General features: G+C 60.5%; 1 protein-coding gene across 2 annotated transcripts; it reads right to left on the bottom strand.

The window, feature by feature from the left end:
• Positions 1-274: 274 nt before the first annotated feature.
• Positions 275-20657, bottom strand: MAST3 (microtubule associated serine/threonine kinase 3). Of its 2 annotated transcripts, none has more exons than XM_072845688.1 (27): positions 20448-20657; positions 14833-14921; positions 14509-14581; positions 14312-14332; positions 13151-13229; positions 12446-12603; positions 10621-10696; positions 9940-10149; positions 9757-9858; positions 9070-9202; positions 8499-8566; positions 8019-8104; positions 7669-7877; positions 7193-7331; positions 6822-6954; positions 6546-6711; positions 6157-6258; positions 5760-5882; positions 5316-5425; positions 5028-5173; positions 4614-4846; positions 4302-4502; positions 3992-4218; positions 3745-3867; positions 3446-3582; positions 3065-3246; positions 275-2960 (listed from the first exon to the last, which is right to left on the bottom strand). In XM_072845688.1, exons 1-27 carry the CDS (start codon positions 20567-20569, stop codon positions 1915-1917), a joined length of 4494 nt encoding a protein of 1497 aa, XP_072701789.1. In that variant the 5' UTR covers positions 20570-20657; the 3' UTR covers positions 275-1914. The 2 variants fall into 2 exon arrangements, with proteins under 2 accessions (XP_072701789.1, XP_072701790.1); XM_072845689.1 differs by lacking the exon at positions 20448-20657 and adding an exon at positions 15045-15224.
• Between the last annotated feature and the right edge of the window lie 3274 nt (positions 20658-23931).

The raw sequence follows: 23931 nt of genomic DNA, 5'->3' as shown, positions 1-23931 counted from the left end.
CACTGGGCACTGCAGTGGGCACTGCACCGGGCACCGGGCACTGCAGCCATGGGGTACTGCACCGGGCACCCACCATCCAGGCCCGGGAGCCAGGCCCGGTGCCAGGCACGCTGTTGGTGGGGCCACGGTCCCCCAGCCCTCCCCGCCTGCCGGGCCAGCAGCCCCCATTTACCCCTCGCCATCACCCCATGCAGCGGGCGCTCCCTGCCCAGCCCCGCTCCGGTGCCGGCAGCGCCAAATCCAGCCCCCCCGGCTGTAGACACCACACCGTGGGTCATCGCAAGGAACAATTTTAATACAACATAAAACTTCCCGCAGGTAAGAACAGAGCCGAGCGCTGGGCAGGAAGACACGGTCCCCTTGGCTTTTAAGACATTTTCCATCAAAAAAATCCTTTTCCCGCCATATCCATGCCGCCGGTGTGCAGCCGAGCCCCCCGTCCTGCCGTGCCGATGGGCAGGGGGTGCCCGGTGTCTCCCCCAAACCTCGCTGCCTTCCCAAGACCTTAATACAGATGGCGGAGGAGGAAGCGAAGGAAACACCGAGCAGCTCTGGCTGCTTGTTTTGGGGGGGTAAACGGCGCCGGTTTAATGGGAGGAGAAGCAGGATACGGAGCCTGGCACAAACCACACGCACACAAAATAATCCAACACGCAGCCGAAAAAGCCGCTGGCTGCTTCGGGGTAGGAGACGCACTCACCGGCGGTGGCACGGTGATGCCCGTGCCAGGGGGGTCAGCAAACCGGGGATGGTCCCCCCATTGCCGGCACGGTGCTCAAAGCACCGGGGTGGCAAACCACAGTAGGGGGAAAAGCCGGTACATGCATTATCAAATGGAAACGTTTCTATCGTAGAAAACGGTAGAAATGGAGGGGGGGGGATGCGGGGCTGAGCCATCGTTTGTTGGATAAAAAGTGACAGGGGGAAAGAAGGAGGTGAAATTTCCAAATTACAAACGAAGCAGCAGCACAGGCGCTCGCTGGGTTGGGTTTTTTAAAGGAAAAAAAAAAAAAAAAAAGAAATATTGGCTTTTTACGGATGTCCGTATGCACCGACTGACGAACACCGTGGGACGTGGTGGCAGAAGAAATGCAAAGAGCAAAAACCGACCCTAAAAATCCCATTAATATTTGCATCCGATTGCTGACCCCGCGGGGAGGTCTCTGCTTTTCCCCGCCTGGAAGGACCGATGGAGCCGGGTGGCTCTAAAAGCCTCCGAATAAAAAAATTAAAACCTTGACATCCGCTATACGCTTATAAAATGAACCATACGCATCATTATATGATGAACCATATGCATATAAAACCATTCATACGCATCCCAGCTCAGACCGCCAGCGCTTGGGGGATGTTGCTGTGGGTTCGGGTTTTTTTTTTTAATTTCAAATATTACAATTACGCCCCTGACGGGGGTTTTTTTTAGGAGATTGGGGGTGTTTCCAGCTAAAACTGAATTTAAAAAGTGGGGAAAAGCAAGTGGGTCTTTGCAAGGTTAGAAAACATCACGTCATCCGGCTGGGAGCTGGGAGCCGCACAGAAAAGCCTGGGACCCCCCGGGGCCGGGTCGGACCCTGCGACGGTCCTGCGCTGCCCGTTTAGCTTATAAAAGTAATAAATTAATTAACGAATATTTGCATCGAGTCCTTTCTATACACAAAGGTTGGGGCCCTGCCGGGGAAACGCCACCGCTGGAAAAGCTCCTGCGTCTCTATAAAAATATGAGCATCTTTTGGGGAGTACAAAAAACCTTCGGGGGAGGCGAAGTGCCGGGGCGCAGCCGGCCTGGCGAGCGCCGACGTCCAAAAGGGCTCCGGGGATGTTTATCTCATGGATACGCCGCGCAGGGTGGGTTTTTTGGGGAGGCGGTGGGGTGCCGCGGGGAGCCTGAACCATCCCCGGGTGCCGACACGGGGCTCAGGCGTGCTTGGCCCCGCTCCATGCGCTGCCCCGGAGTGCCGGGAGCTGAGCACCCGCCGGCTCCCGGCCCCGTGCCGGCAGCGCAGGCGGCACCCACGGCGGTTGCCGGTGGCCGGTTGCTCTCTCCCCGGAGTTCCGGTGCTGCCAGGAGCCGTGGTCCCGATGCTCGCATCCATCCCGCTGCAGCGAGGAGATGCTGCTGTCCGGCTGCTCGGCGTTGCCGATGGGGTAGGAGCCCTGGCATTCCCACTCGGCCACCGCCGGCTCCTGCTCGTCACTCTCGGAGCCCTGTACTGCGATCTGCGGGACCGGGCTGGGCTTCGGCTTCGGCTCTGTGCCAGCCGCGCTGCCGCACCAGAGAGCTGCGCCCTGCCCGGCTTCGCTCTTGCTGCTGTCTTCGCTTGCCGACACCGGCTCCGGCTCATCGAAACTCACTTCTTGAACCGCTTCTTGCTTCTTGAAGGAGTCCCGACGCTCGGAGAGGTTCAAGCGCCGCATGACCACCATCTCCTGGTCCCGGTCGTGCCTGTCCCCCAGCCGGGAGCCGGCGGGGTGATAACCATGCTCCCCGGGGTACGCCGGTGCTTCGCCCTCCCCGATGGCCTCCCCATCCATCGCGGGCATCTCCAGCCCCAGCTTGCGGCCGCCGGCGGTTTTCTTCTCTGCCAGGATGGTGACGATCTTCTCGGCCGACTGGACACGTTTGAGGAGGGGCGAGCGGGGGCAGTCGGCGCTGCGGGGTCGTGAGCACTGCCGGACGATGGTGGGGGGGGACAGGGTCTTGCCCTGGAAGGAATGGGGGGTTTTGGGGTACCCTGGGAGCGGGGATGGGGAGCGTTGGGGAGAAGGCGGGCGCTGGGCGGAGGAAGGGGTGCAGGCGAGGGGCGAGGGGGGAATGCTGCTGGTGGATTTGCGACGTCCCACTTTGTAGCGTTGCCCACCCAGTTTGGGTGCCAGCCCGTGCAGGGAGCTGGGGCGCACGTGGCCGGCAGGTGACGTCGGGGTGCTGGAGGAGGGAGAGGTGCTCTGCGGGGACACAGCATCTGCCACACAAAGAGAAACAGGTCACCGCGAGGGATGGAGGGACACATGGCATCCCCGCCATGCCCGGGGCTAATATCCCCCCGTCCGCCGCGGGCTGGGGTACCTGGGGGCAGGTCGGGAGCGGGGCTGCGGCAGGGCGTCGCGGGCCCTGGGGACAGGCTGTGCGTGGGGGACTCCGGGAGACTCTCGCTGGAGGACAGCGAGTGATGGAGACCGGAGGAGAAGCTGCGGCTGGTGTGCAGGACCGATGACTGCTTGGAGATCTTCTTGAAAAGGCATTTTCTCCTGGGAGGAGAGGACAAAGGTGGCGTGGACAGGAAGAACCTCAGCTTCTCCTTAAAGCTGGTGGCCCCAACTCTGCCAACCCGGTGCCGGCAGGACCGGACCCCACTGGATGCCCCAGTATGGCAGAGCCAGAGCATCCCCCCCCAGTATGGCACACGCCGGGACAAATGCCATTTTATGCCACCCTGGTTCTACCCACCTGTCCTGGCCGTCCCTTTTCCTGCTCTTCTTACTCCTCCGTGCCATCCTCGTCTTGGAACTGTTTTTCCGAGCTGGGCCGATTTTAATGGAGGTGTTCTCCAGGGCAGTGGTCCGCAGGGCCACTTTATTCCCGCTCTGAGGGGTGGAAAACAAGTCGCTGCAGCACGCCGGATCCAAGTGCCGGATCCAAACTGGCTCCCACCTCGGCTGCCAGCAGAGGTGATGCCGGGGAGCCACCGGATTGATGCACCGTTGCTGGGGGCCAGCTGGGTGAGCAGCGTGGGGCCGGTCACCTACCTTCAGCAGCAGCTCCACGACATCCCGGTGAACTAAACCCAGCACCGACTCGCCGTTCACATGTGTGATGAGATCGCCCGCTCTCAGCCCCGCTTCCTGCGCAGGGCTCCCCTCTTCCACGCTCTGCAATCAAAAGACCAAGATTTTCTTCGGATGCAAGCCTAAGTTTTCTCCTGGGGTTTTCCCACTGGGAAACACGGTGTCCGGCACCACCGGTCCCTCCCCACATGGAGCCCAGGCCACGTACCCAGACCATATGGTGGACGGTGTAGACGTCGCTGTCGCCCATGTAGACGCGGATGGCTCGCAGGGTGAAGCCGTACTTCTTGCCCGAGCTGTGGATGATGATGGGGGGCCGCAGGCTGGCGATGGTGAGGGACGAGTCTCGGCTTGGGGAGGAGTCACGGGAAGAGGGGTTGGACGAGAGGGAGTGGGGGGAGATGGGGCTCATCAGGGCACCGCCGCCGAAGTCATCTGCAAGTGGGAGAAGCCGGCTCAGCCCAGGAAAACCACGCGGCAGCCACCACCCGGCAGGATAAACCGTGCGGCACACGGACCTGATGTGATGATGAGGGACAGGGCTGAGACGGAGGCGGATTTGGGGACGCGGCCACCCGGCGAGGCTCTCTGCCTGTCCGGCACATCCTTCTGGCTGTTCAGCCGACGGCTCCCGCCCGGCTCCAGGCCCCGGGGAGTCGAGTTTTTGGTGCCGGTGCTGTTGCTCCGGAGGCGGATGCGGTTCAGGCTGACGAGATCGGCTGCGCAGAGGGGAGGAGGGAGAGTTTGGGGACGTGGAGAAGCCACCCCACGCCGTGCGGGACCCCAGCTGCCCCTGGAGCATCCCGCACCGGTGCCCACAGCCTACGCACCAGATAACGCCGACGGCTTCACTGCGCCACCGGTCCCAGCGTCGGGGTCTCCCAGCACAAACTTGGGTCTCTCCGGCTTGGAGGACACCACGCAAGGGCTTTCATCCTCCGAGGAGAAGGCAAATTTGGGCATGGTGTCCAGGCTGTAGGTGCTAGGCAGCGCGGCAGGGCTGCGGCTTCGCTCATGCCGGGAGGTGTACGGCGTGGAGCTGCAGGATGTCCAGGAGCGGAGCCTGTGCGGGGAGAGCAGGAGGGCTCGGGACAACCAAAGATGGGCGAGGGGGACAGCACCGAGCCGCTGCAACACCCCAGGACGCGTCCCACTGACACCTCTGCAAACCCTTGGTGCTGGTACAAACCCTCGGTGCCGGCACAAACCCACATCAGCGCTGCATCCCCCATCTCAGCACGCACCGGGGCTCTGTGCCCGCCAGCCGGCTCCTGTCCTCATCTCCCGAGTGCCTGTCCCATCGCTCCTCTTTGTCCTCGCTGTGACTCCGATCGGACGACGAGAGGCTAAGGTTGGAGTGAGCTGCCAGGAATTCGGAGCTGCTGTACACCTGAGGAGGAGACGAGCCATCAGCAAGGAGCAGAAATTCGGGAATCCAGGCACTCCGGCGTCAACCAGGACACCGATGCTCGGCACAACCACGCCGGCCATGGCGCCCGTCATTTTGGATGCCGGAGGAAGAATTGGAGCACCTTGCTGAAGCGATGGGAGCAGGAGGAGAACTGCCCGATCTCCACGGACGACTCCTCGTCGTTGGTTTCTTCATCCTCCGAATCCAGGTGACGGTACCTCTCGGAGCGAGCTGAAAGCAAGAGCCAGAGCAGGCAGGGCTGTCACCCTGCCTGCAACACATCGTGTCCTGCCTGCCCGCACGGCCCCGATGGGACCTGCAGCCTCGGGGAGCTGTATTGTGGCTGACAGCCCGGTCCCAAATCCCAGGGAAGTTTTGGGGTGAGAAAGTAAGGGTTTTGGTAAGGCTGAGCAGCCTGGAAGCAGGATTGCATCTGTTTCGCGGCTTCGGTTGTAAAGCGACTGACTTCACCAAGGAGATTTTCATCTCCCGTGGGAACACCCGACCTGCAGCTGGGATAAGGGACGGGCAGAGGCAGGGCAGGAGGGGATGGATTTGGCCTCACTGTCGAAGTAGCTGGTGTCGTCCTCCGACTCCAGCTGCGGGATGAACTCGGCCTTCTGCCGCAGCAGCCCGTTCCAGTCCAGGTGGAGGAAGAAGGAATGGTGCTTCACCTCGTGCGCACCCCCTGCCAGGCAGAGAATCCCGCGTCAGGGGGATGGAACGGGATCCGGGATGCTCCCGCTTCCATCCCAAACGGCACGGTCTCTCCTCCGTGCAGAGCAAACGGCTTAAAATAGGATGGATCAGATCCCTGTCCAGCCTTCCCGGGATGAACCCCGAGCAGGGGACCTCCTCCGAGCATCCTCAACGAGGCAGGACACACTTTGGTTTCAGAAGATGGCATGAATTAGGGTGCCAGGTCACCCCCCCGAGCGCTGTGCAGGGGCTGCCATGCGTACCGGTGCCCAAGCGCTCGAGGGGACACTGTCTCAGCAACCGTGTGATCAGGTCCTGGGCGTCCGCAGGAAGAGCCTCATCCCCTTCTGGCCACATAATTTCATCTGCAAGGAAAAAGGAAAAGGAGTTTGGAGTGGCTGAAAGAGTTTGGACACGACGGGGGCTGTGACGATGCAAGGTTGCAGGAGAAGTCACTTCTAGGCAAGAGGAAAGTCCCCCAGGAGCTGCAGCAGATGAAAGCATCCTCCCAAACTGGGAAATCAAAGCTTGAGGAGCCTCCTCGCCGTTCAAATGAGCATGAAATGAAGGCATGAAGCTCTCCACATATTAAGGACGAGCCATGACTGCTGGGAAGAGCGAACCAAGGAGCAAAGTTGCCACTGACACTCACCGCTGATGACCTGCCCGAAGAGCTCCTCGGGGGTATCTCCGAAGAAGGGGACGCAGCCCACCAAGAACTCGTAGAGGATGATGCCCATAGCCCACCAGTCAACGGGCTTCCCGTAGCCCTGTATGAGGATGACTTCTGGGGCGATGTACTCTGGAGTGCCACACACCTGTGTGGGAAGCAGCAGCTGACACCTCTGCAATGACCTTTGCAAGAAGTCCCAAGGCTGTCCCGGTCCCTGGTGATGGCAGATCGGCCAAGCGGAGCAGGACCTCATACCTGCTTGTCCATGAACTCCCGAGTGTCCTTCTCCATATGCCCTTCGTAGAGGTTCGTGGTCATGTTCATCAAGCCGATCTTTGACAGACCAAAGTCTGTCAGCTTTATGTGACCCATGGAGGTGATGAGCAAACTGCAAGAGAAGAAAGATGCTCCGCGATGATGCCGTTTGCTTCTGGGGAGACCTGGGCAGGACCAGCCAGACTCCAAGGCCTCTGGTCCTGGTGCAACAGCACAGAACCAGGTCTTTGAGCACCAAAACCCATGACCTCATTCTGCCTTACCCTCTTGGCTTGGATCAGTCCCTCTCCCTCTCCCATCTGCACCCAAACCCAACCCCGTCTTTGTTCAGACTTGACCCACGTCCTCACTTGTCAGGTTTTAGGTCCCGGTGGACGATGCCGTAGTTGTGGAGATACTCCAACGCGAGAACGGTCTCGGCAAAGTACATCTTCGCCATGTCGACGGGCAGCGGGCCCATGTTCTTCAGCAACGTGGCACAATCTCCCCCTGTGGGGACAGAGGTCCTCCTGAGCGTGGGGAGCTCAGAGAAGGCAGGGAGGTCAGCGGGCAGGGCTATGCTGCCTCTCCTGCCAAGCAGGGTCCCAGCCAGACCCTCCCGTCCCTCCTTGGAGCACCATTGATCCCTGGGCATGGGGCACAAACAGTCTTCCTAGGTGAGCATGGCCACCATCTTCATCAAGGTGAGACTCAGGATCACCAAAGCATCTCCTTGTGCTTTCCTCCATTCCATGGAGCAAAGCAGGGCAGGAGATGTCCAGGTGGTGTCCTCGGTGCTCAGACATTGATATTGCTCCCTCCCTCCAGCCCCAAATCCCATTCTCACCTTCCACGTACTCCATCACCATGCAGAGGTGTCGCTTTGTCTCGAAGGAGCAGAACATGCTGACCACGAAGGGGTTCTCTGCAAAGGTGAGGATGTCCCTCTCCACGAACACCTGCTGTATCTGGTTCCTCAGGATGAGGTTCTGCTTGTTGATTTTCTTCAAGGCGAAGCGCTGCCGCGTCTCCCTGTGCCTCACCAGGTACACAGCCCTAGGAGAGAGTGAAATGGTTGGGCCTCAAAACATGTCCTCCAACCACCAGGACTGACCATGCAGCACCGTGGGGCTTGGACAGGGAGGACTTTGGAGATGTTTACAGATGGAGACAAGTGTTAGGAACTTCCCAACTCACCCGTAAGCCCCATTGCTGATCAGCTTGATGGTCTCAAAGTCCCCCTCACAGGGCTTCCTCCGAGGAGCGGTGGCCAAAGACTGGCTCTGAAGAAGACATGGAAGGTTTTTAATGTTTCCTGGCGTGCCGGTGCTCTGAGTGCAGGCAGGAATTCACCGAGCACCATCATGTATCACCTCTGAGTGCTCCTCGCTGCCAGAGGACATCCCTCCCTGAGCCCTCTTCAGCCACAAACCCCAAACCAGAAGACCAAGATGCTCTGCAGATCAAGAGCCCACTCTGAGCTCTGTCTACTCAAGAAGCCAGTTGAGGGACTGTGAGATATTACACCTGAATACAGCAGTCACCCTTGGGGACAACCCAAATTAACATTTTCCAGCCTAAGATAGCAGAGGAGCTGCTGCAAGGAGCTTTGGTGGGGGGTGAGGCAGGATGAAGCTGGAGGCAGCAGGTGGGACATGCAGGTAGGACCACGCTCACCTCACAGGCGTCATCGTTCTCTGGTGTGATGGTGTTCCCGCTGTCGAAGTGATCCAGCTGGACCATTTCTGCAGAAGACAGGGATGGTTTTCACCTTCTTCATGCTCAACCCCCACCAAAATAAGCCCCCATCAACCACATTCCCTCCAAACTTGGAGATCCTGCGGGGATTTAGCCACACACTTTGCTTGAGCTATTGTATGGAGAAATCCAGGTCATGGTGTTAAGAGGTTCAATGCGAGGTTAAACATTTATATAATTCTCTTTTTTCCATAGTCATTCCCGTGTTCTCCAGGGATTATGCCCCCCAAGGCCGTGGCTTCCTATGGATTAAGCGTTCTTGAGCTTAATCTGCTTTGCTGAACGTGTTGGGAGGAATAAGGAGGGATGTGGGGCTGGCTGGGAGACTTGGACACTGTCCTGGTCCTGCTGTGACCCACCCCATGACACCAGCTCAGCCCTGCTGGTCCCCCTGCCACCTCCCAGTGCTCGTTCACGCTTGCCAGTGACCAAACTGTGAGTCCACATCCCGCTGCAGACCTCGGGGCCACCAACCCAAGTGGTTCCCTACCCTCCAGCGGGTCCTTGACGAGTCCCAGTTGGCTGATGATGTATCGGGGAATATCAGTCTTTATTCCCTGGCCAACTTTGGCATGTCCTTCTGCAGCTTCCAGGAGATGGTAAAACTCCTCTGGGTCAAACTCCTGGATGGGGAAAACCAAGAACAGTTGAGGAGCAAGACTTTGCAAAGCCTTTCCTGTAAGCCTTGCAGGTGACATCTGTAACTGGGGACGGGCTCTGGATGCTTGCAGGAGAAAGCTAAATGCTCTGCTCCTGTTTCTACCATCGTTCCCAATGTAAAGGGTTGATGGAAAAAAATGAAGCCCCATAAGCTCCTTCTTCCAGCTGCAGGAACTACAGCACAAAGGCGAGTGCTTTAGAAATTCAGCGCAACAACTCAAAAAAATCCCTGAAAATGGATGAGAAAGCTTGCCAAGAAGTTCCCATCTCCCTACTCTGCTAGGAAAAACCAGCTTCTCCCCTCCGAGAAATGGCTTTAATGCTAGGAATGGTCTTAGCTCCTTGCTACAGCCTGGCCAGGATGGTGAGGAGCAGCAGTTCCCATGGTGGACCAGGCAAAGTGGTGAGAAGATGCCTTGTCTTTTACGGTCCGCGCCTGCCCGGAGCGGCAAAGCCTCCTCTCCGGGTGGGCGCAGACCGTGAAAGACAAGACACATCAGGAGCTGCCATGTCTTACCAGGCACTCCAGAAGGCGAGCAGGACGGGAGATGATGATCAGCAGCTTCCTCACCAGTTGGTCAATGAACTTCACCTCCTCGCTCTCTGAACGCTCCTGAGCCTGCCAGAGAGGAGACGGAAGCCAGTCAACTATCCGTGGCCTCAAGAGATGACATCGGGCAGGGAACTGCCCCGTACTCACATCTCGGAGCATCTTCTCGAGTTTTTCCTGCAGCTCCATGAAGTAGCGGGAGGTGATGAGAGCTCCCTGGGACTTCGCCAGGCAGTCACGGGCCAGCTCAATGATCTGGTGGTGGATGAAGCCCAACACCCCGTCTGCCAGCGGCAGAGTGCTGCTTGGAGAGAAGTTTGTGATGGTGTCCTGCAGACGCTCTTCCATTTGGGCCGTGGCCTGCAAAGCAGAATGGATGGTGATGCCCGGGAACATGTGCCCCTATACCATGTGTTGTGTTTGGCCAGCCCAGATCTCACGCTACCACCTCCTGCGTTGAGTTTGGCCAGCCCAGATCTCCTGCTATCACCTCCTGCGTTGGGTTTGGCCAGTCCAGATCTCATGCTACCACCTCCCACAGCTTCAATATCCACATGCACATCCTGGCCCCACCTGGAATCCAGCTTCCAGCAGGCTGGAAAAGCCCCACTAAAGTCTCCAGAGACCTCTGCCTGCATGTGTGATGACACAGACCCGCAGGTCCTTGCCTCCCCGGTTCATGACCACGTCTCCAGTGTCCTCCAACACCCCCTGGCATATCTACCCATGCATTCTATATTCCAGCATGGAGAAGAGGTTGTTCTGGAGAAGATGCTGTCAGGATGCCGCAGAGGCACTAACGTGCTCGTCCTCCCCAGTCCCAGCAGTTACCTTGGGGAACCGCTCCTTGTAAACATGGTTCATCATCACAACCTCGTTATCAAACGTTCCGCTTGTCCGTCCAGGGCTGCAGGGGGAGGAAACCAGTTGCATTACGAGGTCCAAGTCATTTACGTCTATGCAAATAGCTACTACCCCGGAGAGCAATTTGTTCCCTCCTCCTAACTCCCGATCCCAAGCGGTTACAGCTCATCCGAGTGGAGCCATCAGCCTTGAGCCAGCGCTTCCAGCAGCATCCCTCCCACCATGCATGGATCTGGAGGTCCCTCAGACCTGGTCCAGGGAAGGTTAACCTCCTGCAGACCCAGGTCTCCAAACTCAAGTCACTTGAAAATCCAGAGCTGAGAGGCTGGTGCATCAGTCCCTGGGCTTTGAAGAGCGAGCTCATCCTTTTCTTCCTCTGGATCCCACAATTTCTCGCCATCGTTGCCCTTTTGCAGCTCACCAGCAAAAAAAACCCAACCAAACCCCATGGTGGACACAGGAACCTTCATTAAACAAGGTTCTTCTCAAACAATTCTCTCTTACCCTCACCCAACATTGCCTCTCCCAGGCCCCTGCCTGGTGATTCCGTTATGCAAAGCAAGTCGCAGGAGCAGCCAGCAACTCATTAACTGCTATATAATAAATGTGGCAATTAAAACCAGACCCAAGCCTCTCACTGCCAGCCCCAGCCCAGCCCCAGCTCAGCCTTTGCTGTGCCGTGCTGACTGCAGAGCTGGCATCTCCTCTGTGAAAACCTCACCACCTACAAAACCCTGTCAGATAATAAATCTGATTTTAATGAAATTTCAGCCGGCAACACGCAGGGCTATGGCTCTGCCTCCGGTGCAGGGTTGGGAGCTTTTTCAGTGGGAAAAGAGGATTTAACAGAAACATCCCCTGCAAAAAGCACAAGCTCCCCATGCTGGACAAGCGGAAACGTGACCGGCTTCTTGTGTGGGACACGGTCGTGGAGCAGCAACGCGGAGCTTGGCAGGTCCATAGGGTCAGCTTGCACAATGCTATGGCCACTGGCTTGATGCTCTCTCCAAATTTTCCTCTCTCCAGCCCACAAATGCCCGTCCACCTGCGCTCCTTGTTTTTTGCAGAGGCAAAGGCCAGGCTGATGCCCAGCCCCAGCAAACACAGGTGATGTTTCCTGACCCAAGCCCAGAAACGTGATTTTTAACCTTTTAACGGCAGGTCAGGCCGATGGCCTCCTAGCCGTGCCCTGCAAGGATGGCCACCACCTGGGCTTCTGCTCGGTGGTCCCCTTGTCTCCACCGAAACCTTTGAGACAATTGAGCAAGAAGCTGCAAACCAACTATTTTGAAACAAATCCCACTTTCTCCAGCTTCAGCCCCAGGAAACCTCACTCTCAGGTGTCGTCTGCTGCCAGGAGAGCAATGCCACATCCCGACAGCCGAGAAGATGCTGAGAACCAGACCCTAATGCCCAAAATCCTGGAGCTTAGGATCATAGAATCACAGACTCATGGAATGGTTTGGATTGGAAGGGACTTTTAAAGGCCATCTAGTCCAACCCTCTGCCATGAGCAGGGACATCTTCAACCAGATCAGGTTGCTCAAGCCCTGTCCAGCCTGACCTTGAATGTTTCCAGGGATGGGGCATCTACCACCTCAAGCCATCGCTTCTCCACTCCCCTGCAAGGGGACAACGTGTATCGGGGTCCCAAAACACCCTGGGACAGGCTTAGCAGGACCAGGACATCCCAGGAACAGCTCACGAGAGGGCAGAGGATGTGCCGGATGTGCCGGCACCCGGTGCATCGTGCCGGCAGCACCGTGGGTGCTCCCCACAGTGGGTGCCGTACCTGAGGCTCCTGGATCGTGGGCGCAGGCAGGGTGAGTGCCGGCCCTCCTCGTCCATGACGCTCTCTGTGCTGCGGAAATGCTTCGAAAGGAAATGCAGCTCGTCGGGGGTGGGCTGGTACGGCAGCTGGTGCAGGCGCTCCTGGGAGGATGAAGATGACTGGAAAGAAGGACAGACATGGGGGGATCAGGAGATGGATCCGTGCTTCCCGGCAGCGGGGCAGAAACCAGCAAGCCCACGAGGAAAATATTCCTCGGAGCCTCTTAGGAGTCTGGAAACACTGACAGGCAGCATGCTCTGTGCTCGGTAATGTGAAATGCAGATGGCAAGACCAGCCTGGGGAGGTCTGCGCTGCCCACTCCCACCCCAAACCTCCCGCTCTCCCACTCAATCCGCCTCCGCTGAGCCCCGATCCCTTGTCCCCGCAGCATCCCGGGTGGCTTCTGCCCAGCCATTCCCCTGCACGGTCGGGATGTGCCCCGTGCACGCTCGCCCCGTGACATCCAGGGATGCTGTAAGCCGTTAGCCGAGCTCTACGGCTTTCTTAAAAGCACATCGGGAAAGCACGATGCACCTAAAGCACATTTTCCTCTAGGAATGGAGGGGCTGCCTAGGAACCGACGCCGCGGGGCTTGGGAGGCAATTTCCCTAAAAATCAAGGGTTTGGGGTTCTTCTCGCCTGCTGCCATGAGAAAGCAAACGTTACCGAGACAGTGGAGCTGGGGGTGTTGGTCCCATAGCCAGAGGAGGGTAGCGAAGCCAGTGACCACCTTCTGCCATCAGCCCTGTGAGTGCAAACGTGCTGATCACATACAGGAAAAACAACATCTAAATGCAAATAAATAACGTCAGAGCAATAAGGATGGGGAAGAGGACGCAGGTTTGGCTTGAATAATAAAGCCCTGAAAACTCTTTTCAGAATGGACTGAAATCGGGTGAAATAAGAGGGGTTTGCAGGTGAGGGGGGCTGCGTTCTGCAACCCTGGTGTGCAGGCATCCATGGGGACAGTGACAGCAAGCAGGGTCCCCGCGAAGGGACAGCGCTGGGGCTCGGTCGGGTGGCGAATCCGTTTCAGACGGAAAAAAAAAACCCCAAACCTGCAAGAATCTGATTTTTAATTAGAGCAAAATTCAGCCTTCTGGGACTTAGTTCTATGAGAAATTGGGATTCCTAAAGACCCGTCCTGCAGAGCCCGGTTATAAACAGGAAGGCAACTGCTCATACGTAGGCGAATGCTTCCTCTTGGAGACGTTTTTAATGGACGGGGCAACATCCAGGTCAAGATGAGGCCCTTCACCTCCCACCGCTGTTTCCCGTGTGGGGCCAAGGACGGCAGGAGTTGGCAGGGTGCCGGATCCGGCACCGGCACCACCACGTACCCTCACCGCCGGCAGGCTCGCAAACCCCTGGCCCCACAGTTTGGCTTTTCACTCTGTTACAAGCGTGAAAACCATCCGTAAGCCTCCAGCTTTTTTCCATGTGATGATCGATGGGTTAAAATCAGCCGTCTGCCCCCATGTGTGCAATTAATTAATTAGTTCAACAGGATTTTGGCATCTGTGTCTTGAGCGGCGCGGGCTGGGGAGGAGATGCAGCAGGATCTGCCTCCGCGGGGACCTGGCCGAGCATCCGTCCCTGGACATCTGCCGAGCATCCGTCGGGAGCGCTCGGAGCGGGTCCGAGCTGGGGCTGAGCTCGTGGCTGGGGACGGTGTGATGGGAACAGGGATATTTCTGCTCCCGCAGCTGCAGGGAGCCCGGTCCCAGAGCAAAATCTCCCACCCAGGGATGCACAGAAAGAAGAGCCGTGCCGATGCGGAGCAGACATCTCCCCAGAACGCAGCCCCAGCCTGTGCTCGGTACTTGCCTGTCAGTCCGAGGAGCATGGCTGGGGTGGTGGGAGGCACCGGTCACGGCAGAGCAAACAACACCAACCCAAAAATCAGGGAGAAAAAAAGAAGAAAGAAAAAAAAAAAATCATTTGAGATCAACAGAACAGTCCCAGCTGGTGAATTATAATTATTAGTGAATATTAATGGACTGGGAGGGGGGTGCGGAGCTCACCTGCGAGCGAAGGGGAAGTTGATGGAGGTGCTGGCAGAGAAGTTGCGTGGGCTGTCCAAGGGGCTGCTCCCGGCTGCGGGGAGAAAGGGGGAAAAGTCACCCCGATACCCGCCCCGGTGCGATGCCCGGGGTGCCGCAGGCTGCTCCTTCAGGGGAAAGAGGGGGTAAATCGCTTCCCAAGCTATTCCCTCCTGGAAAAGGCACCCACGGCCGGGAGCCAGCCCACTGCTGCTAACGAGGTGCTGCAGAAGCAGAAGGGTTACCCTCCAAAATATTCGTGTAATTTTGGGAGATGCTCAACCCATCACCTGGGACGTCCCTTACCTGTTGGCATGGAGAGGGGGGAGAGAGGCCGCGAGAGGGTCGGAGAGGGGGTGCCCACCACTAAGCTCTTCCTATTGCTGCTTCGGCAACTAGGGAAGAAAAAGAGGGAATTAATTTGAGGAAGCAAAGGGTGGGCAGGGCTGGACGGGCTCGGGCATGTACGGATCCGCTTGTACGTGATGCCCTGTGCCAGGGGACACGGCTGCCGTCACCCCATCGATTACGGATCTCCTGCCGCAGGGAAGATCCGTCCCCGGTTCAATGCTGCCGGAGACAGGCCGACGGGATTATTTTTAACGATGAACCATCTCGTCAAGGTCCCACTTCTGGTTTTGGCTCGCTGGGGAGGGCAGAGGAAGGCAGCCCCTTGGGCAACGGGCTGAGAGAAGGAATAGAAAAAGGGATGTAAAAGGAGGAAGCGATGGAAATACCAAGCGGCCACAATCTGACCTGCTCCATCGCATGGAAAATGCCCCCAGCTCCTATAAACCTCCCTACACTCGGCGGTCCCCATGTCAGAGTGGGGAGGACAGTCGGTCCCCGACCCCCTGAGACTCTGCGGTGTCGCTGGGCACTTCCAATGCCCCGGCACAGGTCCGGCTCGGCCGCGCTCCGGCAGGCAGCAGGAGGAAGCCACGTGCGCTGGCGTCGGGTAAAAAGCAGCACCGCACGCGGGTCCTCGACACCCCAAACACCCCAAAACTCCCATCCCGGTGTCGCGCTCCAGCATCCCGCAGAGCTCTTCTGGAACAACCGAAAGGCTGCGTCCGCAAGCACTGGGTCTCCACATCCCCATCTCCATTCCCACCCTCCCAACTCACAAGATTTCAATCCTTCTTGCAGGAATTTCCTTTTTCCTTTCCTTTCAGCCCTTCTCCAAGCTCCGAGCCCAAGGCTGCCTTGCAAGTGTGGCCCAGCCCTGCAAAGCCACCTGCCCGCAGGGATGCTGCAGCCCCACTCCCGCCGTATGCAGCCCATTTCAACCCCATTTAAAATATGATGGGCTCATTTAAGTTCTCTTTCGCTCTGCAGAGAGGAAACTGCAGATATCCACAGCGCGGAGCAGAACCTGGTGCTAGCTGGCGTGCGAGCACAAGGACGACCTCCCCTTTCCTCTATCTGCACTTCCTTGGGCTGCAAATTCTGCAAAGGCGATGTTGAATTTCCTTGCCAGGCTGGGAACAGGAACCTGCACAGACGCCACTAATTAAAGGACGTCGTTTAACATTACGCCGCGGCCAGATACACCAGCAAAATCAAGAGGATGGACCCGGGGCAAAGGGATTCTCCCTGGATCCCAAAACCAGAAGCGAACAGCAAATGCGGTAACCAAGGTGCAAAGGACAGCGTTTGCAACACGCCGTCCCTCCACACAGATGTACGTGGCACCCGTGCATGGCCAATGCCGGCAACACGTGGTGAGAGCTCTGACCATGGTTATGGTCGGAGCTCCGCAAGCGACGCCCGGCACCCCGGCACCTCCCGCTGGCATCTCCCCCCCTGCGGGGCTCCTCCTGCTCCCACCCTAAAACTGGGAGCCCCAACTCTTCTGCTCAAGACTGAAGGTCTCGGCCAAGCCGGCAACAGGGGAGGCTGCTTGGGACCCCCCAAAACTCTCCTCTGCCAGCTGCACCCTGCCTGCACCCAGGAGGAGGGGTCCCTGGGTGCCCCCCGGGACATGCACCCCTCGACCGCCCTGAGCTCACCCAGAGCTCCAGCGGCTTTGGAGGGCTCAGAGCCTCCTGCTCAGCACCGGAGCTGAGCTGTGATGCTGGGGGGAGGCAGAAACCTTTCCCCCCCCGACCATTCACCCCTTCCCACCCCTGCCTGGCCCCTCCTTTTGCTTTTCTTGCTTAAACACAGGCTTGAACACCAATTGCAGCACCCACAGCTGCAAAGTCACGGCCCAGCACCCACACTCGGAGCAAGAGCAAACCACAGCCTCTTGCCACCACTGGCTCTACATGCCGGATGGGAAACCGAGGCACTGCAAGCAAACCTGCTCTGCCACCAACGCGGCACAAGCAGAGGTTTATTAACCAGGAGGGCTGCAGAGAGCAGCCAGCTTTGGCGTTGCTTCACCATTCGGTCCTGCTACGGGGAATGGGGTGCATGTGCATCTGTGGCTTGCAGGGGGGGACATCCCAGGGGACAAGGGGCTGGCTCCTGCTTGCTCGGTTTCATTTTGGAAGTGAAAACAAACCTTTAACGAAGCAAGTTCCAGTAATGGTGACACAGAGGGAGGCCGACGTTTCCTGTTTCCGCGCGCTCCACCCTCGGCTCTGCAACCATCTTGCGCCACTTTAACCCCCCTTCGCCTGATGCATCATCTACAGCTGGTTCCCATCCTTCATGGCACGGAAACCTCGGGCTAGAAACAAGCCTCGGGGTTGAGGTGAGCTGCCGAGCCCTGAAGGCAGGAGCTAGAGCTGCTGCCCTGTCTGCCTCCATCACCTAATTGCACGTTTGGTACCAAAAATGGAGTGGAAAATTGCCGTCAGCATCTCCTGGGCTGCTCACGCTGAGGCTGCCTCAGCCTCGGCGCTGCCGTTGCCGTCCAGCACTTATTTCAAAGGATGCGGAAAGTGTGTGACAGCCGGTGTGACCCCGAAGCCTGGAGCAAAATAATGTGTCACCCGTCCCGAGGCTGCCTGCGAGGAGGAACTGGCACCTCCCACTGCTTGCTGGCACCTGCGCCAGCACCCAGCCTCGGCACGGCATGGCCCGGGATGTCCGCAGGCAGGAGACAGAGCAAAATCTGGCAGCTTCCCGCAGGCTGCTTCCTCGGAGCTGTGGGAAGGGCAGGATCCGGCTGCGCGGCACAACCTGATGTTTCTAACTGGCAAATGGCTCTGCCAGGCTCCGGGTGAGCAGCGTTGGGTGGCAAGGAGTCAGCACGGTGCGATACCAAGGGTCACGCTAAACCACCCGGCCACAGGCAGGGCCATCACCGGGAAATGCACGGCGGGACTGCAGCATCCCACTCCTCTCCCGCAGGATCCGACCCCTAAAACTTCCCAGGATGGTAGAGCATCGTCCGTCAGATGCCAGCCCGGTGCTGGGTACTGCCAGCGGGTGAATTCCAGGCAGAAATCTGGTGGTTTGGGGCAAAGAGGGTGCAGGGTGGTGGGAGCAGCGTAGCTGCGAGGGCAGAGTCAGGCCGATAAGGCAGCGGGTGCAGTCTCAAAGTACAAGCGGGCGGCTCCGCTCCCGGCTGCGTGATTAAGAGCACGAGTTGGCGCTCCCGGCTCCCTTCTTCGCAAGGCTGCAGACAATGTTTTTCCTTCATATCTCACGTGCCTGGAGATTTCGGGAAGTGCCACGGACCACCATGTCCTGGAAAAATTGCTTTCCAGTGGGTAAGTTCGTGTTTAACGTCGAAACCTGCTGAACCAAGCAGCTGCACCCCGAGTTTCTCCATGACATTTCTTCTCCACGACTTCTGACGGCACTGGACTCGGCTGCCTCCGGGGATGGAGGCTGGGATGGGGGAGGCTGGGGACCAGGGTCCGGATGGTGAAATGCAACACGCTGCCTGGCACGGGCCATGCACAACCCCACCACATCTTCACAACCCCACCAGGAACCCGGCATTGCTCTGCGGAGCCACCCTGGCCCCTCTTCCCACCCCAGCCGAAAGTCTGGTGGTGCGGATGCTCTTATTAACCCGCCCCCGAGCACCAAGCAACGCGCCAGGCACCTCCCAAGAGCACAATCCCAAATCCTCGCAGGGAATCGCGGGGTACCGAGTCGTGTCAAGACTTATTTATTTCTTCGCACTGCAAGAAAACAGCCTAAAGAAACTGCCTTGCTCCTTGGGCCGCATCCCTGCACGTCCTCGTGCCGCAGTTTCCCATTAGTGGGTGGGAAACGGTACCTGTTACGTCTGCTGGCACGTTTTTCTGCGGTGTGCGAGGTGTGAACAGCCACGGGCAGCATCCACGGAGGAGAAGAGCCCCATCAGCCACCGAACCACCAGCCGTCCTGCCCCGTGCCGGCCATCTCAGCATCCCCCCGCGGGAAATTAGGATCTCTCAGACCTCTTAATCCCACTAAATAACACCATATGCTTTCTGCCCGCTGTAAAATAGGCCAGACCGTGGATTCTAGGAATACCGATGAAAGAAGAGCAAATCCTCTGCCCTTCATGAGAATCACAGCCTCATCATGCTCAGCTGGAGGCAGATGACTGCCTAGATCATCTCTCCAATTACACACCTCTCCCAGGGCCCCCCCGGCTTGGCCACCCCAGGCTGGAAAACCCCATCCAACACCTTTTCTCATTTATTAAGGGTCCTGCTTTGCCCATCCTCGCACCAGCAGCCGTAATTCCCGCAGCTCGGGCGAAACAGGCACCTTCCCGGGGCTGGGATCAGCACTGGATGGATTCATTTGCTAAGCAACCGTGTCGCTTTGTGCCAGCCCACAGTAATATTAAAAGACATTCACAATGGGAATATCTCCCCTCTGCCTCCGCACTGTCTTAAACATCTTTTTTATATAAAGCTGTGGAAGGGTTTTATACCCGGGCTGGCTACAGCACCCCAAATCTGCTGGATGGAGGTGCCAGCCTCCACCGCCCACACCCGGGGGGCTCAGCTCGTTGCATCTCGCCCAGGGCCGGCAGTGCTGTCTGGCCCGCTCCTCACGGACACGTCCCACCTACCTGCCCGTGTCAAGCCTGGCGTCGCAGCTTGGAGAGCTGGGGTAGCCCCCCTAGCACCCCGTTTATGCAGCAGCCCCCGACACTGCCCCCAGCCCCACTGCCAAAGGGTGCGTGAGCCCTTTGCCCCCCCTCTCGTGGTCCTGCCCATGGCTGGCTGCAAGGGACTGGCCCCTTCCCGCCCCTCCGGGCACCCTGGGGACCCTCGCCCTGGCTCAGGACACGTCACCACATGGGACACGTCCCATCAGTGCGGTGCCCACCCTGGCACAGGGGCTAACGGGGGTATTTCCCCCTTGTGCATGCAAGACCCCTCCCGCCCCGACATGCGCCCCGCTGCAAAGAGTCCCAACCCACCCCCCCCCCCCAGGAGTGGTGCACAGCACCCCAAAACGTGCATCCCCATACGTCCTGGGACCCTAAGCTCTGCACCCCCCATGGCACTGGGCCCCCAAGCAACGCACCCCCCTTCTCCCAGTGCACAGCCCACCTCACCCCACCCAATCTCGGGGCTCTGAGGATGCACCCTCAGTGCACAGCACCCCACCCCCACCCCATGCACCCCAGCGTGCACCCCCGGTGCAAAGACACCCCAACCCACGCACCCCACTGTGCACCTCCCGGTGCAATCCCCCATCCCGGGTGGCCCCCTGCTGCACAGCCCCCCAAACCATACACCCCGGGGTGTCTCCCGGTGGAAAGACCCCCCCATGCACGTCCTCCCGCCCCAACCCACGCACCCCGGTGCCCCCACCCAGTGCAAAGCCCCCCAAACCCACGCACCCCGGTTCCCCCCCCCCCAGTGCAAAGGCCCCCCAACCCACGCACCCCGGTTCCCCCCCCCAGTGCAAAGGCCCCCCAACCCACGCACCCCGGTGCACAGCACCCCACACCCCACGCCCGCCGGGGTGCTCCCCCCCCGCCCCGGTGCACGGCCCCCGCCGTCCGGTACCTCTTGGAGCGCTGGAGCAGGGCGCCGGCGGCCCGCTGGCCCCGGTAACCGAGCGGGGCGGCTCCCCAGCAGCTCGGGTCCGACATCGCGGGCGGTTCGGCCCCGCCGGGGCCCGGCCGCATCCACCGGCACGGCCGAGCGGCGCCGCCGGGGGCGCGCGGGGCCGGGACCGCGCCGGGGGCTGGCACCGGGGCCTGGGACCGGGGCCGAGCCGGGCTCCCGCCGCCGCCGCCTCCCGCCGCCGCTGCCCGCCCCTTCCCGCCCGGCGGCGGCGGGGTTACCATGGAGACGGGCAGCGCCCCGAAACGGGGTCGGGGTTTCCATGGAGACGGGGGTAGCACCCCCAAAAGACGGGGGGGGTGTGGGGGGGGGACGGGGTTACCGTAGAAACGAGGCAGCGCCCCGATATGGGGTCGGGGTTATCGTAGAGATGGGGCTGTGCCCCAAAATAGGGGGTTGGGGTTGCCATAGAGACGGGGCAGCGCCCCAAAATGGGGTCAGGGTCAGCATAGAGATGGGCTGCACCCCAAAATGGGGTGAGGGTTGCCACAGAGATGGGGTAGCACCCCAAAATTGGGGGTCAGGATTACCATGGAGATGGGGCAGCACCCCAAAATGGGCTCGGGGTTGCCACAGAGATGAGGCGGCACCCCAAAATGGGGTGAGGGTTACTACGGAGATGCGGCTGTGCCCCAAAATGGGGGCTTGGGGTTAGCATAGAGATGGGGCTGCACCCCAAAATGGGGCCAGGGTTACTATAGAGATGGGACATTACCCCAAAATGGAGGTTGGGGTTACCATAGAGACCGGGCAGCACCCCAAAATGGGGTCAGGGTTACCATGGAGATGCAGCATCCACCACTCGTGCACCATTCGAGGGGCACAAATCCCCCCCCCCAAGTCAGCGGGGGTGGCCACAAAGGCTGGGGCTCCCTCGGGGGGAACGCTCCCCTCACGGCATCCTGCCACCCATGGGACGCCGTACTCGGAGGGCAACCGCCTGGCAGCACCCCGGCAAGCGCCCCGCCACCCCACAACCTCCCTCCCATGCCGGCTTTCACGTTTAATCGGGGAGATGCCGAGCAAAGACCCAGTGACATCCATCCTCCTTAGTGCCGGTGACAAAACCCCATGTGGTGGCAACACCGGGGCCGGCGGAGCCTCCTGAGCCACGTGGCACGGCATCGCCACGCTTGCCGGGCGGCAGCTGGCAAGTGCCACGGCCCGAAATCCCAATGCCGGTGGGTTTGGGCAGGGTTTCAGCGTGGCAAAAGGGCAGCACCGAGCCCGGCAGCACCGCGCTTCCCCTCGCCTCTTGCCCGGCAGCCACGAGACGCCAGCCTGGGAGGCACCCAGGGGTGCTGCCAGACTGCCCGTCCTCATCCTCGTCCTCATCCCCATCCCATCCCCACCACAAGTGTCCCAAAAACACCCTCCCCGAGGCCTCGGCTGAGCAACCGCGTGGCCACGCTTGTTTTCCCACGTGCCACGGTCATTGCGGCGAGGGGTGGCCAGCCAGGGCTAGCGGAGCGAGCGCAGCAGGCAGGGGCCCTCCGTGTGCAGGCAGAGTGCAGGCAGCACCCTGGCTCCTGCCTGCCCACAACAAATGGCTCTACCGGTTGCTAAAAACGGCAGCAGAGCTCCCCACCGGCTCCCTCTCACCCGGTGCCAGCGGCTCTCCCTGGCAGATGGATGGAGGTGCCTGGCGTCACCCATGGGTGCCAGCCAGGCCGCAGCTCTGCCCCGCAGGTGCCATGGGGCACAGGGCCGGGGTGTGACTGCCGGGTGCCAGCACACCCGCTGCACCTTGTCCCCGGGGCAGAGCACAGCCGGCACGTGTCGCAGGGTCCGGCCACCCACCTCCATGATGGCAGCACCTGGCAGGGCACTGCAAGTAGCTCACAGCATTTTGGGTGGGGGGTACCCGTCCCCCAGAGCAGCCCCCCCCCCCCCCTTCCCCCACGGTGGAGCAGAAGAGGCGGCGAGGGAGGTTTCCCGGCTGGGAGGAAGGCACCGTCCCCGCTCCCACCCTGCTCCCATCACGATGCCCTGCCCTGGTCCAATTTTGAGGCGATCCCCTCCAAAAACAAGGACGCTTGAAGCCTGAGCTTGAGCTACCACAATGGCATTCCCAAAAATGGACCGGTTGGTAGCCCACTGGCACGGCCAGGCCACTTTTGGGGTGCACAGGGCTGGGGACAGACCCCACCCGTGTTGCCCCACGTGCCCCGCAGAAGACAGTGCTGCTTTCGAGGCCCCCCGGGGAATCCATGCCGGGGGGACCCACCTTGCTGCCCGCATCTCCACCTCTCCCCCTTCCCGGCTCGGTCCCTCCTGCCCCGGAGCTGGCGGCCGCGGTGCCCGGGGAGGGTTTGGGGGGGTCTTACCTCCAGGGGTGCAGGGTTAGTAAGGGGCTGCAGGGGCTGCAGGGGCTGCAGGGGCTCAGCAGCGTCGGGCTCTGGCTGCTCGGAGACAAGCTGCAAGGGAAGACGTGCCGGCGCGGCATCAGTGGGTGCTGGTGGGCACCCTGGTGGCACAGCCCCCCCGGCCGGGCTGGGGCGTCTGGAGGGAGCCAGGGGCCAAGAGCAGAGGGGACAAGGGCTGGAGGGGGACAAGGGCTGGAGCCAAGGGACCAGGGCTGGGGGGCCAGGCAGGGCAGGGAGAGGGTTGTGGGGCAGAGCTGGAGGGGGAGTACAGGGGACAGCAGGGACACTGTGGGGTCTAAGGCTGGGGGAAGATACTGAGGGGTCCGGTGCTGCCGGAGGGGGGATCACCGGGGGGTCCGGGGCTGTGGGTGCGGGAGGAAGGGCTGGGACCTGCGGCCCGGGGGATGCAGCGGGATGGGGATGGACCGGGATGGGGATGGACCGGGATGGGGGTGCAGCGGGATGGGGGTGCAGCGGGATGGGGATGGACCGGGATGGGGATGGACCGGGATGGGGGTGCAGCGGGATGGGGGTGCAGCGGGATGGGGATGGACCGGGACGGGAATGCTCCGGGATGGGGGTGCAGCGGGATGGGGGATGCTCCGGGACGGGGATGCTCCGGGACGGGGATGCTCCGGGACGGGGATGCTCCGGCGCGCCGCCGCCCGCCCCCGGGGCTGGTACCGGCGCGTCCCGCCCCGGCCCCGACTCACTCCAAGGTCAGCGAGGGGATCTTCAGCCTGTCCCGCCGCGACTTCATGCCGCCGCCGCCGCCGCCGCCGCCCCGCTCCGCTCCCCGCTCCCGGCTCCCCGCGCCGCCGCCGCCCCGGCTGCCCCCGCGCTGGGCGGCTCCCGCGGGCGGGCGGCAGCGGCGGCCCCGCCGGGGCTCCCTGCTCGGCCCGCCGGGCCCGGGCCCGCCCCTGCGGCACGGCTCGGCTCGGCTCGGCTCGGCACGGCACGGCACGGCACGGCACGGCAGCCACCGGGCCCTCGGCAGCCCCGACCCTACCCTGCCCGGCCCGGTCCAGCGGCAGCCCCGATCCGGGATGAGACAGCGC

The sequence above is a fragment of the Ciconia boyciana genome, chromosome 24 (assembly GCF_034638445.1).
Source record: "Ciconia boyciana chromosome 24, ASM3463844v1, whole genome shotgun sequence".
NCBI classification, from domain to species: domain Eukaryota; kingdom Metazoa; phylum Chordata; class Aves; order Ciconiiformes; family Ciconiidae; genus Ciconia; species Ciconia boyciana.
The sequence above is the reverse complement of the archived record's forward strand: the minus strand, read 5'-3'. Positions and strand labels throughout refer to the sequence as shown.

What these genes read in the sequence shown, in the direction of transcription:
- MAST3 (XM_072845688.1), bottom strand. Translation starts at nt 20,569, where the DNA reads ATGCGGCCGGGCCCCGGCGGGGCCGAACCGCCCGCGATGTCGGACCCG. An exon ending in TCGAGAAGATGCTCCGAGAT is followed by an intron (nt 9,859 to 9,939) that starts GTGAGTACGGGG and finishes CCTCTCTGGCAG; the next exon opens with GCTCAGGAGCGTTCAGAGAG. An exon ending in AGAACGATGACGCCTGTGAG is followed by an intron (nt 8,105 to 8,498) that starts GTGAGCGTGGTC and finishes TGTCTTCTTCAG; the next exon opens with AGCCAGTCTTTGGCCACCGC.